The sequence below is a fragment of the Spea bombifrons genome, chromosome 4 (genome assembly GCF_027358695.1).
Source record: "Spea bombifrons isolate aSpeBom1 chromosome 4, aSpeBom1.2.pri, whole genome shotgun sequence".
NCBI classification, from domain to species: domain Eukaryota; kingdom Metazoa; phylum Chordata; class Amphibia; order Anura; family Pelobatidae; genus Spea; species Spea bombifrons.
In genome coordinates this window covers 78993437-79008172 of record NC_071090.1, presented here as the reverse complement: position 1 = coordinate 79008172, position 14736 = coordinate 78993437, and the positions used below count along the sequence as shown (strand labels likewise).

Genomic DNA, 14736 nt, shown 5'->3' with positions numbered 1-14736 from the left:
GAAAAAAAAACAATTTTTTTTTTCTCTTTCTTTTTTTTAGAAACACGGGAACCAAAATTTAAAATTAAAGAAGCTACCGGTATGTTAATAATTAAACTTTCATTGTGTCTATGAAGTAAAGATCTCAAAGTAGAGTGCTCAGATGTTTCACCAGGGAAAAGAGCTCAATCTGCTCCTTATTTTTTATCCTGTTTTGATTTTTATGAAAAATTTTACTTACAGGCATACACCACATCAACATACACAATGGGGTCCAGCACATGTATGGAAAATGAAATCTTCACGGATTCCCAAAGTCCGCTTGAACCAATAATAGGAGCAAAGATAATTTAACACTTACCTGCTCTGCTTTCAAAGTTAGCTCTATGAATATTTGTTGCAGCTTCTCGTTGACAAAATTGATGCAGAACTGTTCAAAGCCGTTTTTCTGTATGAGAAAAGAAAGACATTAGATCTCCGGCTATGAGATGGGAAACTAACTGGATTCTGGACAACCAATGTTGAACTTGCCTGAAATATTTCAAAGCCGTAGATATCCAAAACGCCGATATTATATTCCTCATGATCCTTTTCCATAGCTTTGTTAATAGACTAGCAAGAAAAATAAATCATGATAAAAATATGTAAACTTCAGCACAACACTAACCTAATGCTAAGCAGAGAAGTACATTATTATTACGGAACGGGTACTTTTGTGAGCCTTATCAGAGCGGACTCTGGTTGGTAAGCGTGTCCCTCAAAACTCAGACTAATGTAGAATCAGATGCCTTATAAAGCTTACCGGGTGCTTCATTGTTTAAATGATGTGCTTTCTTTGGAAACTAGTTAGCAATAAACAAAATGCTTTAATATGTCACAACATTTTTTTTTTATTTTTTTTTTTTATTTCAATGTTAAAATGTAGGCTATGATGAGAAAAAAAAAATAGACAATAAAGAAGAGTGAACAGTAAACAGTGCAGGTAAAGAGAAATTAGGTAAAAATGGCTGAACAACCAACTACTTAGTCAATGCTGAAGCATGTGAAGTGGTTTGAAGGCTTTGTGGAGAAAGTATAGGTTCAACCAAAAGGGACACAGCGGCTTAGGGATGTTAGGGATCCTGTGGTCCAGGAAAGCATGCTACAGGCATGTTATAAGAAAGGAACATGGAAACATGTAGAATATTTCTGCACATTCAGAAACGGAGGAATCTTCAACATATCCCAGGCTCTATAATAGTATCTCACCCCAGCTCAAAGACATATTCAGCACAGATACATTTCAGTAAGACTCATAAGGACATTTAAAAATTATTCTGTTTTCATACATACATCCACAAGGTAATCGAAGACACGAGAGTGAAGGGCTTTGGCCAGAGCATCTCTTGTATAGCAGGCTTGTTCTACATTCAGTGTCACATTAATAGACTCAGACTTGCCACCCCACTTGCTGTCCATCTGCCTGCTCGTCAGCTTATCCTTCAGACGGCTTTCATTTATGCCCAGAAGAAATGAAGGGAAGGCTAAAACTGCAATGAGGAGGAAATCAGGAGACGGGTTACACAAACACTGGAGGAACTATGAAAGCAATATTTACTTTATGCAGACACTTGACACATTTTACCTTCGAGCATAAAATATTGTTAACTTTGAGATAAGCTTTCCTCTTTGTCCCACCAATGCTTTATGACAAGTTGAAAGGGAACTACATGTAATATTCATGTAAATCAAAAAAGTATTTTATGCTGTTTTTTTACGTCAATCTTAAGAATCCTTCACAGGGAAAACCTGAACACTGCGAGGCTCATGTACAATTACTAATGAGAATCATTTTGATTATCTTCCATTTGGTCAACACGCAATACGTTTGCTCTTCAAATTGTAAAATGTGCATGTCAGTGAGGAAGAAAGGTTACTTTTATATTCATTGTGAGATTTAGCACACCATTCAATTGATCCTTCCTTATAGTTCATAAATCCATTTCCCGAAGCTTTAGATAAAAGTTCCTAATACCCAGTACATAAACAAACATGAGGAGTGATGCCATTTTAAATTGTATATTGTCCTACAGCTCACTATCAATAATATGATAACTGGTTCGATAAATTCCAATACTTAATTACTCTCTGTAACCAACGCAACATAAGCAAATATATATGGCTTTAATAATATCTATAACCTTACAATCCTAGCACTCGCCCCACCTCCCAGCTCTTAAGTATGGATAATAGTAATGAGTAAAACTTCAACTATTTTAATCCTTCTAATAATTGGTTAAACTATGATGATCTAATGGTGGTTAAATGATGGCCATTCCTATTGGATTGCCTCTGCATACCGCATAACAATTGGGCTACATGGATAGTTCTACAATAAATAATTCTTCAATTTAATGGACCAAGATAATTAGACTGTACTGGTTTATGGCACGCTCTTCAGGAAGTCTATGTGGTGTATTTACTAGACTGGGAGTTTGCAGGAGAGTTGAAAGTCTGACTACTTTAACTACCTTCTGACTGTACAGGACCAGCCCAGCTCCTTTTACATAAGAAGCCCATTGGCGTTGGCCCTTCATAATGCATGATGAGAATACAAAAGGATTAATGTTCCCATTAACTGCTCTGTGACCCAGAATGTTTTTTGTTGTCAAGTGATTCTTGACCATTAGTCACAGCGATTTAATAATCACCAATATGATTAAAACAAAGGAAGCAAATGCTTATAACTGACCATTACATTCATATTACAGGTAAAATATATTTAGTCTGTACTACATTAAACCGTTTTTTAAAGTTTACAAAAAACTTTAAGTAAACATTACAATACATTGAGAAGCATTCGCAATATGTTTATTGTGATAAGCTCACAGTTAAATATTAACTTTTATGGTGAACTGAAACATTGATTCCATACAAACTCAGCCAATAGACAACTGCTACCTAGAATTGTCAAAGGCCATTGTACATACAGTAACAGTTATATCTCTGGCAATGAGTGCTAACCATCCAACAATACTAGTTAATTGAGTAGGCTTATTTTGGCTTAAAATGAATGCATACACTGTAGCTTTTGCAATCAATTGCTTATTTAATAAAACAAGAATATTAAATAAAATCCAATGAAAACATGCAGCAGACCTACACCGTATCCCACATCCCTCCACATCACACGAACCAAGCGTGGTTTTCAGTATACATTGTGCTTCCCGTTTACCCCTTTAAATCCCTGCTTTCTGCAGAGGAAAACAAATCTGTTTCTCATTTTTATTACACCACCCTGCCTGACCCGCTGACCAAGCATGCCAGATGTTTGTGTCTAGAGCCCAGACACAGCTTAGGCAGAAAGCAGTAGAGCATGCAGGGGGAGAAATCAGGCAATCAACACGTGAAAACCAAAAAGAAAAATGGGTCCAGCAGAAGAAGCAAGACTAGATCAAAAGCATGAAACCAGGAAACGTAATGCTTTCTAGAGCATTAGACATGTGAGAAGAGCATTTTAAAAGGGTCAATGAAGGAAAGAGTGTTTGTTTCACTGATCCCTGAATCAACTAGGAAAGCCCCACTGCCGGGAGTACACACACACACACACACGGCTCTCAGAGCATTTTTCCTTAGTGCCTGCTGCAAAACATCACAGTCTAATGTACAACCACAACAGGAAATGTTTGTGTGTGGGGAGGGGGTGTTTTATGCCTTGTTTGCTCTCCCTAGAGTCATTTTTCATGACTATTCCTTTAATATTTCATTACCTACTTTATAGCCAGAGTATAGTATTAATTCATGTGATGGAACCTTCCATCACTGGGGCCCACTGGAGAGGCCTGAGAGCCAGCCTCCTCCCTATTGACTATGGGCCCTGACTTTGTAAAGACTTCTGTGGCTACTTTCAGCAGTATATCATCTCATCATTTGCTGAGGGGATTATCTCTGGCAGACAGCCAGGATTGGCAATTTATATGTTGTTTAAGTCAGCCAGCAGACCCCCCCCCCCAGTTCCTCCACTACAGACATCTACCCCGGGCAGTCCCTGGAACTGATTTCAGCCAGTAATAGATAGCGCAGGTCGGGACCCCATTGTATCGTTAATCCCTTTACTGACCCTGTTGTCTCAGAGGCAGTTTGTATCCCAATATCTTGTTTTATATTAATGTGTGTTTTGCTGGTTTTATCCAGCCATGTGTGTAAAAAATAAAGCAGTCTTCGTTTTGGTTATACCCTACACTGAGTCTCGGCTAGTGACTGGGAAACAGGGGAAAGTGTGTTGTCTCAGGCTAAGGGAGCACAAGTCAGCGGAGGTAGTCGGTCGGACCAGCCAGATCCGTGACCATTCCATTTTACAAGATATTGTAAGACATGTTCAAGAATCACTGACAATTAGTGTGGTCCTATCAAAAGTGAAACGTGCCCCTTGATAATCTCTGCTTTGAGGAGTAAAGTTTGTCAAGCAGACAATGGGATCCATTTGGGCTTGGCACAAGAGTTGCAGTTTCAACTCATCTACTTCACTATCCAGGATGAAGATCCAACCCTGTCAAGCTTCTCCCAGAAGAAAAGCCCTATATAATGCATAGTTAAACTAGTGAGGTTTCTTAACAGTCACATTACCAATGCATTTTGCATTATGTCAAAACGGCAGTGGCATATTCTACGGTTGCATTCCCTTTGCTGCTAAACCAGGGACCGATAACCCTATTGGGTGATGAAGCTTACTTAATAGGCATGTTTTGGCAAATCAGAAATTTCCCATGAAATGTGCTAATTTACACTGGCTAGCCGGCATAGCATCCATGGCACACATCCTTAAGAAGCTATACAATAAGGTCAGACACTATCTGTCCCTTGCAATTTTCCGGCAGGGATGGAAATATCCACAGTGATCCTCAAAGACCATTCTCAGACAAAAGGTACATGTCTGTAGGTAGCTGGAGAGTACTTTCTGGTTGCTACTAACATAAAATGTTATGAGACATTCCACATGCAGCGGTCAATGCCACTAATACATTCTACAAGCCTATATGAGCAGATGTTGACTCCAATTATAACATGACACCATCATGCCTGAACAAAATACCTACACTCTTCGCTTTCCACTGCTGCATAGTTGCCTTTCTCCTTGAAGTTGATGTTTCCAAGATGCAGAATCCCAGCCACTATCTGAAGAACCATTGCTTGTTCCTCAGGGAAAATCCCAATCACACTCATTGCGTGCTGGAAAATAGGATACAGTTATTTGTGACCAAAACAGTGTGGGGTGTGAATTTTCAAAATAATGGCATTTAATAAAAAAGGTTTTCAAATTTTAAAACCAAACAGAACCCAATAGTGAAGTTGGACGTCTAGCCCAGAAAATCAAAAGAGCCGCCCGTAGGTTACAAAGGACATATTCTGGCTCAAAATATGCATTTTACCTACTTGTGAATTAAGATCTTAAAACATTAAGGCATTTTGCTTGCATGTAAAATGTTTTCCATTCTATATTATAACAATTACGAGAGAGAAAAACATAATTGCTAAGTGTTCTGTTTAATTTGAGTCCTCATGTGACAACACAGCCTCCTTGGGGGAAAAAGAAATCATGTTTTTGGACAGAATATAGAATGTTCCTTTAATTGGTGAATAAAACACTGGACCCTGTAATGCTGCATTACCATGGTTTCTTGAAAGTCTCTCTTGTCATTAATATCATCTACTTTGTAGGAACCGGATTGGCTAAGGTAGTAATAATAATCTAAGCTTGTGATCCCAAGAGTATTCCTTTGTTCTTTAGAAGCACCTTCAATCATCTGAGGAAGTAAGCAGGAAGTAGGCGTTAGTCCTGGAGATTGAATGGAGAGTTTCCCATTCATGCAAAACAATGTACAGCTTTAATACACACGAAAACACAAAAATACAAAATCAGCACATACACATTTATGTACAGGCATATATTTTCCAGATCAGCACATGGCAATCCATAAATAGGTTATATCATAACCGCTGCTGTATGCTACACTTCTCATTGTGATCTGGGATAGTCAATGTTAGTCTTTGTTTTTTAAAAAAAGTTAGCACGTTCTGGGATATGTTAAAACATGGACTAGTCAATGTACACGAGCTGGTAAGAACTTTATAAAGGTAGTCAACGTAAACCATAATTATGCCTTATGGGACCCCCTCCAACATTTCAGGTGTGCAAATCTGGACACTTGTGTTGAGAGCTGTGGCTAGAGGTGGGAGGGCATGGCCATCCACCTTACCCAAAGAGTCACTTCAAGGCCATGCGGAAGCTGCAATTTTATTGCTCCCTGGGCCGGTCAGGGGAGATCAGAAGATCTCCACAATCAGCTCATGATTCTCACCACCCGCACAAAATGAAAACAGGACACTTGAGAGGTATACCTTATTGCGAATTGATGAGGCTGATAGAACTAGAGAAATAACTAAGATGTAACCAAAAAAATCAGAATTCCTTTTTGACAGAGGACTTTGAAGTGAGAAGTACATATACATCACTTTATTTTATGTACTGTTAGTACATTAAATGCCACTTTCCCCCCTAATGATCAATTTTTGGTTGATCAAATCAAGCAGCTCCCATTCAATGAAAGATTGGGGAACTCTCATGAACCCCTTGGCCTGCACCAATTTATAGATTTTGGATTACCACCTGAAGGTTTTTCATGCTTCATTTGCCATTCCACATATAGCCACTAGTGTGCCTAAGGTAAGAATGACTGAAGGGGAGGACCCTTGAAAGGATCCCACCATAAATATCTCATGCAGACTTAACAGGACTCAAAACAGAATATTATGGAAAAAGACTTAAAGCTGTACACAACCACAATTAATCTGCAGTGTTACGGAAAATATGTTTTTAAACGCAGCCCCAAAGTTTTAGATATTTACTTAGGAGTAAACTGAAGGCAAAAGTGCTCACATGCGTTTCCATTTTTTGTGAGGCACATGATCATCCGAGCGCTAAGGGTATACAAAAGGTCACAAATTACATAATATCTGGGAGAAACAGGCTAGTTAACTGTAAAGTTGCCAACAGATGAGGCTGCGTGAACAGCTTTTTTGCTTGGATGGCTGCCCTGTTTACTATATTACACCAGATAGTAACCATCAAAAAATAGCAACATCTGTTCGCTTTTGGAATATATTAAGAAACGGCCTGCGTTAGAAGTTGAGATGACTTATGCAGTCTTGACAGCAAAACAGTATAGTGCAAGAAACTCAACAAGTGAATATGGCTTTGGTTTATGATGACAGTAGAGGTTTCTAGCTCTGGGAATATGGCTTGTTAAGAGGATACTCAACCAGATCCACAAGCTTTTACAAATATTTACCCAAGTTATCTGGATACTGTCTCCATAATGGTAGACCATAAAGTTATTGGAATATGGTATATCTATGACATGAGAGCGGATAAGCACATTGTCTTTGATTTCAATTATCACCTCTACTTCACCTCAAAGCATCATATTTAAGAAGTTGGCTAGGTTTTACACCAATGGTTTTTTTCTGTTGTCTTAATTAAAACAGGCAGGGTTCACATAACATAGTGGAAAACAGGAAGGGTTTGAGAATCTGACCTCTAGAAATGCGCCTCCTGAGACCAGACTGCAATCAGCAGGGCCAAGAGACATTTAAGGTAAAACAATGACCAATAAGTGAAAAGAACCATGGGGGACACTGTGTAACAGCAGGTATGAGAGGTATCAAGATCAGGGAAAGTTCCAAATAAATGGATAAAATGGATATTGCTTTATTAGGCCGTTTGGAAATTCAGCCTTTAGTTGGGCCAACATAGAAAATATGTAATGTTACCTAAGCTTTTGGGACCTCAGGGGTCTCTTCTTCTTGTCTCTTGGGCTAATACTGCAATATCCATTTTCCTTATTAACATTAACAATTCCAGAATCACATAATATGTCAACTAATCCAACTGATTTGTTTAAAAGTCGTTTAGGAGACTACATCTCGAATAAACCACAGGTTGCGCTAAAGACTCAAGTCCTCATGATAAAAAGGTAGAGTTTTCACAGCCCTTTTGGGACGTTTGCGTTTATGCCATCTGAAGTGGCTTTACTACATTTTTTTTTTTTTTTTAACAGCACAACCACAAAACAAAAAGATTTATATTTTCTAGTTTACCTGGTAAAAAATATGAAAACTCCGTTCTCCTTCGTTTCTCATCACCACACGAGATTTTTCCAGCAAAAAGTTGGAAATTTTTCCTCCATCTGGCTCACCCCCTGGGCTAAACTGAATTTCAAAGTACTTTCCCTAGTAAAGGTGAAAAAGAAAAGCTCTCAATTTAGAATATCATAATGTTGAGTTTTTGCCTCCTATATTAATTGAAGTTTATAAAACATGCATTTTTAAAAATGTGAATTATAGTTCTACAAAGCTTGTATGAAATTGGGTTTCTATGACGATTAAATAATGCATTTCACCTGTGCCAACCTACTGGCTAGCTGAATAAGAATATTTCTGGTCATGTTATGAAGCAGAAACTGGTCCTGAAGAAAGATCTTCAGCTGGGATGCATGCAGCTGAACCATAACACAACTCTTGCTTGTGCACAGGTAGTTTGAGTTGACAAGTTAACAGCAACAAATCCAGCAGACCATAAACTAGGCACATGCATAACGTTTAGGGAGTGTAGAGAAAGGTTTGCCTCCGCACTGCTCAGGTTGCCGTCCTGCTGTTTATGCAGTGTTTTTATTGGAACAAACTGGTTATTGGATGGCAAACAAACAAAAAAAAATCTCCTTCCCACACAGACAATAGACACAAAGGCATAGCTAGCATGACAAATTTGGAACCATGACTTACAAACCGGCTGGAGTTGTTATTCCTCACTGTCTTTGCATTCCCAAAGGCTTCTAGTAAAGGGTTTGATTGAAGAATGATATCCTTAACATGCTACAATGAAATGAGAGAGCAATTAACAGGCTCTTACATCTACTTGGACGTATACTCTTCCATTGCCGACTGCTTTTAGGTGTGCCAAATGGTTGTGTATGATCGAAAAAGGGTTTTGGGGAGCCAGTCAAGGAATTAAGAGTAATACATGCTTAATTGGCATCATATAATAAGACAATCTGAACAATACTGCTCCAAATTAGCACCCTGGGAAGGGTTTAGGTTTGATAATATAAGGCATTCAAAATGTGTTAGGAGGAGGAGTGATGGGCTAAACATAAGGAAAATTATGTCTAATAGTTCACTGTCTCTTTAAAATGTCCTAAAGAAAACAAATTAACTTTACATCTAAATAATGGTTGTATGCCAAATATACAATGATATATAGATATATATATCTGCAGTGTCACATGTTTCGCTATCATTTTGATCACATCATCTTGTGGATTTGTATTGATGTGCAAAAGTTTCCTTTCTGCTTAATGCATTCGTTCATCCACAGCTGTGAAAGGAATCATTGCTTAAAAAATCTAATGCCAACAAGCATGACTGTGGCAGCGTCATGGTTTGGGAATGGCTAAAAACATATGTAAGGTTTTAGATTGGCCTAGTAGTCTAGAACTTAACCCCATTGATACATCTCTGTCCTTGAAACGAGCTGTCCATCCATGGAGACACTGCTGAATGTCTGCACAGAGTGCCTGATTTAAGTTATTGCGGCTAAAGGTGGTGTAACTAGGTGGACAATTGCATTCTACAGCGGCATTTGGACTTAATTTGTTACAATTTATTATACTTGTATACATTTATTTATGCGTCTTCACCCAGGTTACCGTTTTAGCTAATATTAGGTTATGGGCCAATACAGAAAATCAGATAGTGGGGAAAATAGCTCGCCGCATAACTGTACAATCCCTACAGCTTCCCAAATGGCGATTTAAGCATTAATTGTGATTTAATCAAGACTCATAGCAACGCTCCTAGGTATTACAATGAATGGATGACACTAATCAAATACATTCATAAAAAAATATTCACCTGTACTTTTGGACCTCCTCCTGAAACCTTTGAAATGTAGCCCATGATGTACTTAGCAGCCACCGTCTTACCTGCTCCACTTTCTCCACTAAAAAGAACAAAAACATTAACACCAGCAATCACTGGCAGGTGCTATGATATGAAGTACTGACCCTGTCAAGCAAAGCAAGTGATATTACAATAGCCCTACTTCCATGATTGATTGTTTTCTCTGTGAATCATTACAATGAAAGGCGAGCTTGACTTATACTGGTAACCCTGAGTTATGTGCACACCTTGTTAAGGGCTTTGTTGTGAAGTTTTCATGTCGGTAGAATCGATCAGCACACTTTAAATTATAGCTACCCACAGCACAAAAAACTCTGAATTACCGTATATTTTCCTTTCATAACAGTTAAAGCGGATCTGTCACTTTCCCCAAATCCTATATTTTACAATTGTACATCGTGAATAAGCCCAATCAATAAAAACCCAGCTGATGTGTATACCACGGAAAAAGGGTATTTCAACATCATTTTCTCAGGATTATTATTCCTGGTTGCTAAATTGCTGAATGTTATGGATTAGTTGAGGCAGCTTTTGTAGGGTTGCGATGAGCAGTGAGAACTCTTTTGGACACTGTAATTGTTTAGATGATACAGACCTGCTACTGTGGGACATATGTCTTGGCTTTCATGAGGTCCACAAGTAAACTAGTCTTGCTAAAAGATGCGACAGTGACAGTGCACCTTTAAGTTTGTTCTTTATGCTGCCTTGGTTAGAGAGATCATGCTCAACACCCTTTAATGATGGCACATTGGATGCCTTATTAAAAATAAAAGGATAAAACAGACCAGTTTACAAATATAGGAGAGAATTGAGAAATCCATGTTCACAAACTTTATTCTTTAGCACAATACAGGTTGCCCCACCTCATTCTTTAAATGATAAGTCAAGGCTGGGTTGAACTACAGACAGGAGTGCATTTTCTTGAGAAATCTTATCACAGAGGATCAGAGAATGGCTAATCACAATTCTTTATAACTATTAAGAATTTTGAACATGACATTTAATGTAACAACTTAGAGGTATGTCCAGATGCACTCAGTGAGAGCAGAGATTTGGACTACAATATCTTTTTGCAAATTATAAAGTATGAGATTAGAATATTATTGATGAACTCAGTTCAAGTAATAAGTAATATGAAAGCCTTATTTTTTTGCAATCAGGGTGGATTTCATTGATTGGTTCATCATTGGACAACTTTAGAAACCGAAAAAAACCACAAAAAACAAAAAAAACAGTGCAATCGTCTCATTACAATGAGTAGCCCTTCTATTCCTTCTTCCTTCCCCCCATGACGGTCACTTTATTTTTTCTTAAACATCTTGCATTGTCTGAAAGTTTTAAATTTTAAGAAGCCATAGCTTTAATTTGATTATGTTTTGAAAGCTCTTTTTCAATATACCCAATGAAAGGACATTTTCCACTATGGTCTGAAATCTATACCTGGAACTTTTCTCTAGGTAGCTGTTCACATATCACAAGAGGATATCATTATTTTTTCCTATTCACCAGTCTGTTTAAAAAGGTCCTTTGTGGGGATTTAATGGATGTCTAGGCAACAGACGCTTTTGTTCCAAGTGAACACCCAACTGTAACATCTAAAAAGCACCCAGGTGTGTTAATTACAATACTAAATGAAAAGTAGTGGTCTCAGAAGTCTGCACACAGGGACGGTAATCTTAGTCCTTTCTTCATTAGATCTATGCTAAAAATAAGCCATGGTAGGTTCCTCCTGCAGCAAATGGGGGTTTTGACCAACAAATTAAGCTTTCAAGATACATCAGGATGTGACTGACCAAGACGACCACTGAAAACATGGTGAATCATGGAGTTGGCAAATGCCTTTTCAGAAGGAAATTCTCCATGGTTTTTGGAAGACAAATCCGCTAACCTTGCGCCAAGCAGGCACTTCAAAAAGACACTATAAAAACATAACCTAGTCTTAAAACAGGCCTACATACACTGCCATGCACAGCTATTAAACAGATATTTCAATGTTATATTTGGATACATCAATAAGCTCTTTGTTTTGATTATAAAAACAATAATTTCTTACCTTATAATGACACATTGGTTTTCCCGGTCAATAATCATGTTTCTGTACATATTGTCAGCCAACGCATAGATATGTGGTGGATTTTCATACTGAGCCTAGGCAACAATATAAAACAATATCTTTACTGTACAGAAATAAGGAGGAACAAGGCAAATCATCTCAGAGGATGTGATCACAGAATTGCTCATGAAAATACGCAGTGATGGGTTTTTTTATGGCTTCTGTGCCGAAGGGGCATACGAGTATCAAGCAGAAGACTGACTAATCAGTATGTTTTTGCCAGAAACTGATAAAGGCAGTTTGTGGATTAAATTAAACACTTTGCAGCCTCTGTTTCATGGTGCTTTGGCAAAAAATACATGCTTCAATTGATACGAGTATTAGACACCATCCATGGTTGGCATGAATCAACCAGAATACCGGATATGGGTCCCCAGCCCATCCAAAACAAAATACCGGTACAAAGAAAAAAAGTTTTGTCCTGGACAGCCAGCACTAAACCTCACAATCCTCATGCAGCAGTCACCAAAACTTAGCGTTTATTCGCTTAAAACGCAATGACATGGTAGCACGTATTTTGTTAAATTTGAGGGGTGCCTTACCACTGAACACATTTCATCCACCCTACATGGACTTAATCGTAGGCCAGTTTTCAGTGGGCTTGGGGCACTTATATACAGCACTCCCACTAAAAAAGAATCATAATTACAGATGTATAAAACAAAACAAAAAAATAATGTGCGTTGAGGGGTTGCCTACACAACCTACTCAAACATAGATTATCACGGAACAAAATATGTGCTATGGTATTATTGCATTTCAAATCATGAATGAATGGTACATGAGGATTGTCACCGGCTGCATCAAGTACAGTGCTGCCTGTCCAGAACAATCAAATCGCTTTTTTCTTAAAAAAAAAAAGTTTTTGTTACAGGACTTTTACAAAATGGGTATATCAATCAATATCTGTAGGACTGACCATCTATTCTCCGGTGATATTCTGCCCGGTTGTAGAAAAAAAAATAAGGAACCTATATTTTATGTCTGGTTGCACGGCATCAGGATGTATGCAAAAAACAGATTATTCAGCATTTGACACAGAGATAGGTGTCACCCATGGGTGCAATTGTTATAGTATCATGTGACACATTGCCTCATATAACTCGGATAATAGAGATGAGCTGAATTCGGAACGACGTGTAATGCTCACATGACCAGAAGCTGAACCAGTGTCTGGATTAGCTATCCTATTCTCAGAGAGGAAATGCCTAGCTGCATTTCATTGGATTCATTGTTCAGTTTGATTCATCTTTTTTGCCTTTTCCAACTTCTTGTTTTATCTATTTGGTTACTTCCTTTCTGTACGCAAAGCAGATTGCCTTTACATAAAAGTCTTTCATAAATTTCTTCATGGCATTCTTACGATAAGCATAAAACTCTCACTGGCAACTTATTAGTTCCAGAACCTGGAGCTCCAGTGCAGTTCATGTTATAAACATGCGACCTCCAGACTTCCTGTAGGCGTAAGCTTAAATCCCTGCTTATGTAAAGTTACACAGTTTAATAATCCACATTTAGGACAGCAGTACTGTAACAATCAATGACATTAGCATTGCTGGATAGCAGATATTTAAGGTCTTCCATTAACACCTTGAATTTGACAAAATGTATTGAACATCCTCAAGTCATTTCATTACATACAACGGTTCCCTGTGACCTACAGCTTACTGGCCCCTGGGATAAAAGATATTTATTACAAAGTTTGCTTGACTATTTTTTGGGGCCCACGGTCAATGGTATTACATTACGTTGTCTTGAATCCTAAAATATTGGGGTATCTCACTGCTCCACTGATGGGCAGTGCGAGTGGCCCAGTACCATTCCTAAAACAAATGGCATCCCCTCAATTTATTCTTCCTTTCCTCTGAAATATTACACTGCCGTGCAAATGTACTCTACATAAAATGCTAAAAACACAAACTTAAATTAGCCACGATGTGGATGTACAGTGCTCATACTTACAGCTCCTTGATACATTTCAATTTCTTTCTCTCCAAAGTAAGGCATCTGCTTGAATGGGTTGACAGATATCAAAACTGGTCCAATATATGTCTGTGCAAACAGTTAAGTTCTACAAGTGTACACACATTTGTCAAACAGGTATTTGCTACAAACTTTAACTGCTCTACTAATATTAAACATAAAACAGAGTGTGACACACTATAAAAAAAATCCCCTTTAACCCTTTCAGTAAAATAAACAACCTTTTTAGAACTACTGACTTCCTGAAATACAGTATGTCATGTTCTGCACCAGATGTGCAAAAGGTATCAAAAACTTTGATGTCCTTCAACCGTATAAACATGACTCAATCCTTCCTTATTAGTGGTGTTTTTGGCATATTTGGCAAGTGAATGTGCAACAGTGTCCAATACATTGCTGTAAATCATATAGCCGTAAAAAAAACGAAACAATCTTAAAGTCGTACCCAAGCAGATTAATGTATAGCTAGATCATTAGCAAACAGGTCATCAAAACACAAATTGCATCTAGACCATAGAATATGAGCAGTTGTTGCTGTTCTCTTTTCAGATGTGTTTTCAGAATATACAATTGAAAGCAAAATATGCATTTAAATAAATGGCATTCCAAAATGTAAACTACAACCAGTAATAGATTTGTTACATTTGAGTATGAAAACACAGCTC

At 37.9% G+C, this 14736-nt stretch overlaps 1 protein-coding gene across 1 annotated transcript in view; it reads right to left on the bottom strand.

Annotated features, from left to right (window-relative positions):
• The window catches only part of MYO1E (myosin IE), a 62182-nt gene that overhangs the window by 25401 nt on the left and 22045 nt on the right, over window positions 1–14736 (bottom strand). The window contains exons 3-12 of the mRNA XM_053462503.1: window positions 14051–14140; window positions 12029–12123; window positions 9928–10015; window positions 8800–8889; window positions 8116–8247; window positions 5628–5762; window positions 5055–5187; window positions 1312–1508; window positions 511–591; window positions 341–427 (exon numbers count right to left, since the gene is read on the bottom strand). Of these exons, the coding sequence (XP_053318478.1) occupies window positions 341–427; window positions 511–591; window positions 1312–1508; window positions 5055–5187; window positions 5628–5762; window positions 8116–8247; window positions 8800–8889; window positions 9928–10015; window positions 12029–12123; window positions 14051–14140 (1128 nt within the window). The remainder of the gene's footprint in view (window positions 1–340; window positions 428–510; window positions 592–1311; window positions 1509–5054; window positions 5188–5627; window positions 5763–8115; window positions 8248–8799; window positions 8890–9927; window positions 10016–12028; window positions 12124–14050; window positions 14141–14736) is intronic.